Source organism: Cnephaeus nilssonii, assembly GCF_951640355.1.
Source record: "Cnephaeus nilssonii genome assembly, chromosome: 2".
NCBI classification, from domain to species: Eukaryota; Metazoa; Chordata; class Mammalia; order Chiroptera; family Vespertilionidae; genus Cnephaeus; species Cnephaeus nilssonii.
In genome coordinates, this window is record NC_137073.1 from 99,971,139 (window position 1) to 99,977,138 (window position 6,000).

Genomic DNA, 6,000 nt, shown 5'->3' on the forward strand with positions numbered 1-6,000 from the left:
TCCACATAGATTCAAAGCGACAGTCACCTGGTTAAACCAACAACGAAAGACTTAAATTCTGAATTCAGAATTCAGCAAGCATAGCATTTTATGTGCTACAGTTTCTGTGATTTGGGTTTATTACCTCGGAATGCCAGCAACAGCACTAACAGTACCCTTGATGTCCTAGAAATGGACCTATAACATTTTATCATGTTCTTATTTTAAACATGATGCCACCTGTCTATTCTGGCTCCAATTAAATGAAAAGGTAGAAAAAATGGAGCATGACTAGAACAAAAGATTACTGGCAAAATGAGTGTGTAAACAAAAACTTTTCTCTGTTGGTTTACTGTGAAGTGACATCTAAATAGTCTTCCATTAAAATAATGACAAATCAATAAATGTGTATGGTATACAACCTTGATTTTCAAAAATGGATTGTCCTAAGCCAGTGGTCGGCAAACTCATTAGTCAACAGAGCCAAATATCAACAGTACAACGATTGAAATTTCTTTTGAGAGCCAAATTTTTTAAAATTAAACTTCTTCTAATGCCACTTTTTCAAAATAGACTTGCCCAGGCCGTGGTATTTTGTGGAAGAGCCACACTCAAGGGGCCAAAGAGCCGCATGTGACTTGCGAGCCGCAGTTTGCCAACCACAGTCCTAAGCAATTGAACCAGAGGATGCAAGTGGACAGGAGAGAAAGGCCAAATACAACTGGTCCGATAACTCCTCCAAGTTCCGGAGACTCCAATAGCCATGTAGGAGCTGTGCCTGCAGGACATTTTAGCGGCTAACGACAAGTTTTCATAATCTCTCTTCTCCTGTACCTCAGACCTGAGAGTTACCTGGAGCAACAACAACGGTATAAAGACGACAACCCAACTTTACTTTAGAACAGCTTAAGTGTGATGCGGTAACCTTGGAAACTAGAGTGCTCTCAGGTATAAGCCTGCACTGTTTCAGGAGACAGAAGCAGGCGGGCGGTTACGAGTCTGTTGTGGGTGGAGTCACGCCGCCAGGGTTTGAATCCTGGCCACCACTTACCAGCTGGAAACTCTGAGCAAATTCCATAACCATTCTGAGCGTCACAAAGTGGCACTTAGACAGATTACATAAGACTATCTGTGGGCATGGTCTCCGCATCCAGCACCAAGAAGAGAACTAAAATGTCCACTGTTACAGTGACAGGGACAGCACTGGGTGCTACAGGCACATAGGACAGCACCCACCCACTCCAGGTGAAAGGTCACTGTCAGTTTAATAATTGTGCCAGTCAAGAATGTCTACATAGCTAAAACACATGGTACCAACAGTTACATTTTGTTTGGCATTTAATCTATCTAACAGAAAGGGTGAGAGTAGCACTATAAAGTGGGGCAAAGAGGCTGCAAAAACATCAACTAGGGACCACACTGGCTTTAAGCGTCCTGTTGTGTGTGTGTGTGTGTGTGTGTGTGTGTGTGTGTGTGTTTAATCGCAGTGTTTGTTTTTTTCCTAAGCCCTCAAACTATTTTTTAAAGTATATTTTTATTGATTTCACAGAGGGAGAGGGAGAGAGAGAATCATTGATCGGCTGCCTCCTGCACGTCCCCATGGGGCATAGACCCACAACCTGGGCATGTGCCCTTGACCAGAATCAAACCCGGGACCCTTCAGTCCGCAGGCCGACGCTCTATCCACTGAGCCAAACCAGCTAGGGCTCAAACTATTTTTTTAAGGAAGGAAAATATTTCTCCTTAAGGTTATGACTAGCACACGAAGAACCACAGCTACTCACCTCCTCCCCCTTGGCACACACTGCCCACTGCCAGTGCCCCTCCTGCTCCCGGTTCCGCTCCTTGAGAGCGAGGCTTTGAGGGCACTGCAATAAGGTTCTAGAATAAGGGCACAATTCCAAGCACCGACTTGTGTTGAGAAGGGAAAGTCCGCACCCCACAATCCTCATCACTCCGCTTGCTGCTGACCAGCCAGTGGGTTCCGATCTGCCCTCTCTCTTCAACACAGGAGTGCTCACCAGGTAAACACAACTGTCTGCCTGGTGTGGTACCTGGGATCCCACACCAGAATAGGCCAGACTGCTCAAGGCAGGTCGGAAACATCTGCTTCATACATACAGCCAGCCACCCTTGAATGGCTTTGGAATAAAAGAATCCATGGCATTAAGAAGTATACCTTCCACCCTCGCCAGTTTGCTCAGTAGTTAGAGCAGGCGTCCTCAAACTACGGCCCGCGGGCCACATGCGGGTGTTTTGCCGTTTTGTTTTTTTACTTCCAAGTAAGATATGTGCAGTGTGCATAGGAATTTGTTCATAGTTTTTTTTAAACTATAGTCCGGCCCTCCAATGGTCTGAGGGACAGTGAACTGGCCCCCTGTTTAAAAAGTTTGAGGACCCCTGAGTTAGAGTGTCGGCCTGCGAACTGAAGGGTCCTGGGTTGGATTCCAGTCAAGGGCATCTATGTGGGTTGCAGGCTCAATCCTTGGCCCCGGTCAGGGCACGTGTGGGAGACAACTAATCGATGTGTCTCTCTCACATCAATGTTTATCTCTGTCTCTCCCGCTCCCTTCCATTCTCTGGGAAAAAATCAATGAAAAAATCTTCAGGTGAGGATTAACAACAACAACAAAAAGAAATAATCTTTTTAATTAGCAGAAAAGTCTAGGTGAGAAGGGGGGGGGGGGTCTTGTACCAGTTTGTATGTGATTCAATTTCCTAAATGGGGATTAAAATTAACAACTACCTCCTGTATAAGGTGACGATAATAATAACAGCAGCTAATCTTTGAGTACTTGTACTGTAGGCCACACACTGTTCTAAGCACTTTATCGGCAATAAATGAGCTAACACACAAGCAGCACTCAAACACATTAGTCATGACCTTTATTTCTGAACTTTTGTTTAGCATTAGACTCTTCGCTCCAAACCAAATCTTACCCAGAACAGCATATAAAGCAGGAGGGTGGCAGCAGATAGCTGGAGTGGGGGGATTTGGCTGATGGGTCCCCCATTCCACACTGGGCAATCCTGCTCCCCCTCTCCCAGGCAGGCCAGCCCCGAAGGACCACTGTGGAGTCCCAGGCCTCCTGAGAACACCACTGAAAACTCTGAGCCTTGGGTCTTCCCTCACGATTCTCCTAAACAAATGGATGGATGGATGGATGGTGGTGCAGAAAAGCCACCACTCACTTAAAAAGAAATAGTAAAGATGGCTGCCAAATGCCCCTGTCCATCCCTGCCCTCTTGGTGAGTTTTCTTCTGCTAGTGCCCGTTTGCTTTCAGGTGTTCCTTGTTATCCTTTGCTATTATCTCAAAAGCAAACCTTGGTCCCTCTCTTAGGGGTAAAGAGCTGTGGCAGCCTAGCTTTGACAAGTGATTTTAAACTTTGTTTTTTCCAAACATCCCCGACAAAGAAGGGAAACTATGCTCCTACGTCCTCGGAGGTTATGTTTGGGAAAGAAAAGTTTTCCATAACCTGATCCTTGAATCGCATTCTTCCACCGCCACGCACCCACTGCAGGCCCCACAGGCTCGGCAGGGGAAAGAATTCTCGCTGGGCCCACAGGGCTGGCACACCTTGAACGTGGTGCATTGGAAGGAAAAATTCCTGGCGATTATGTTAAGCCCAGAGTAGGCACCTTTCCGCTCTCGAGGCAGCTTTTTCCAGCTGTGACCCTACCTCTATTTCCAACATTGCTTTCTCTGCCAAAATGAGACAGGGAGAAGATTAGAAAATAACGTAATGAAAAGTTCAAATGAATACACCCACAGGAAATATTTGGCTAAGTCTACAATAATCCAAGGTGCAGAAAGGTTGGAAAATGAGTTTATTCTCCAAACTTTTGAGAGTGGGAGGTAAGTCGATCACAGAACTCTCGCCTGGGAGGGCCTTGGAGACCAGCTAGCCCAACGCCCTTGTTTTACAGGTGAGGACGGGAAGTCCAGAGTGGTTGTGGCTTCTAGGCACACAGTCCTGGGCAAAATGATGCCTAAAACTCACATCCTGCCTTCCCAGAATAGTGCTGTTTCCGCTGTACCCAACAGCAAAGCCCCCAACTGTTTGCTGTGGGACCAAGAACAGCCATCAAATACGCAGACCTGGCACCTGCCAACTTCCCATGAACGCTGCAGAACCTGGAGCTCAAACGCAGTGAACAGGCAGGCTCCCCAAATTCAGCGGTGGGCTCACCCCCCTGGGATGGCCACCAGAGAGTTACAGAAGGGGAATGTGCTCCAAGGGGAGAGGTGGTCGTGCCCATCTTCTCGGAGCTGAGACCAGAAGGATGGCCTGGGAAAAAACCTTCACTTCCAAGGCGAGGACCCCGCTGCCCGTGCAGAGGGCGGGGACACCGAGGCCCGGGTGTGCCCCGGACCTCAGCGACCTGTGCCCCTCGGCGCCGCTGCTCTTGTCCTTGGTGACACTGTTGTCAAAAAGCCAGTTTTCTGTTGTTCAGCGAGTCTCGCTCGCAGAAAAGGTGTGGGCCACATCCTCTGCCAGCAACGCGCGAAACCCATCCACTTCCCTCCGACGACAATCAAGTTCTCGGAGGGGACGCCGAGGGGGACCCCGCCGCTCCCCGGAACCCCCACCCGCGCCGCCCCGCCCCGCCCGCCCCGCCAGGCGGCTTCTCTCCCGGGCACCTGCCCGCCCCGCCGAGGCAGGTCGCTGGCTGCCTGGACCCAAACAGCTCTGCCTCCCGAACACGTAGTTCCTAATCCGAAGCGACCCGGTCCCCGACGGCGGCCCAACCCTGCAGGGTGTGGAGGTGCACACCGTCTCCGCCCCGGTCAGGGGCCCCCAGGCTGCCACCCCTCCGAGCGCGGGACTCGTACCCGGCGGGGGAGAGGGCGCCCCAGGCTGCCCAGGGTCCCCCCACCCCGCCCGGGACCCACCTGAGGCCAGGGCGCCGGGCCGGTCCCGCTCCCGCGCCCGCGCCCGCGGGGGGCTCCTCTGCGCCGCCATGCGGGCCGCGCGCTGCGGACGGGCGCCGAGCCTCGGCGGAGGGTCAGTAGCCGCGGCGGCCGCCCGCCGGCCCGGGATCGCTTCCCAGCGGCGGGCGGGGGTGGGAGGCGCGGGGCCCGGGGAGGGCGGTCGGTGCTCCCACCCAGGCTCCTGGAGGCCGACGGACGCGCCGTTCCACCAATGACAGGCCGTGGCGGGGCCTATGGGCGGGGCCTAGAGGCTGAAGCGAGGCGGGGATAGGCGGGACCTCAGTTTGGGGGGCGTGGGATGCTCCAGAGCGGCGCGGAGGCTGCTCCCGGGATCCAGGCGCTGCTCCAAGGGAAACAGCCCAGGAATTCCACCTGGACGCATCCCGGGATCTCCCTGGCACTTTACACCGACGGCCCATTGAGTGGGAAGGGAAGGAAGAAACCTGGAGGCTGATGGATGGGGAGAGGGACCAGTGCCTTTTTCTCTCCACTGCACAGTATCACGATTCCCTTTTCCTAGGTCCCGCGGCTGGTGGGTCAAAGCCAAGCAGGGCGAGACTGGAATCCTGATAAGGCTTTGCCCCCGGGCCTGCTCCACCCGGTTGGGCATATTTTCTGATCTTTATTTCCCTCTGGGTCAGCAGGACGGGGTTATGCTTATTTAGAACTTGCAGGTTACTTGAGGAGCGGGAATGTGTGCGTTATTGGCAAAATTAATCCTCTGATAAAATGATTTGAAAAGGAAAAAATGTGGAGTAGCAAATGGTAAAAATAAACAGCCCAACAATAAAAAGACGCTCACTACAGGTTCTTTTGCCCCCAATTTCATAGTCAGATGGACACTCCCACTCTTTTTATTTTTTTTCAGAAAAAAATAGAACTCCAGTGAACACTTCCTCCTTTCCCAATATACACAATTCCAGAGAAAGATTTTCTTGTGCATGTTTGGCACCTTTTGAAACAAATTTCACAACTAAAATAAGATGTGGAAAATACCCTGCTCCCTAGCCAGCTTTGTTCAATGGATAGAGCATAGGCCCTCGGACTGAAGGGTCCCGGGTTGGATTCCGGGGACACACACCAAGG

At 51.4% G+C, this 6,000-nt stretch overlaps 1 protein-coding gene across 1 annotated transcript in view; it reads right to left on the minus strand.

The window, feature by feature from the left end:
- OTULINL (OTU deubiquitinase with linear linkage specificity like) overlaps nucleotides 1-5,056 on the minus strand; it is a 28,497-nt gene extending 23,441 nt beyond the window's left edge. The window contains exon 1 of the mRNA XM_079791387.1: nucleotides 4,876-5,056. Coding sequence (XP_079647513.1) covers nucleotides 4,876-4,945 — 70 coding nt within the window. The 5' untranslated portion in view covers nucleotides 4,946-5,056. The remainder of the gene's footprint in view (nucleotides 1-4,875) is intronic.
- Nucleotides 5,057-6,000: the final 944 nt, after the last annotated feature.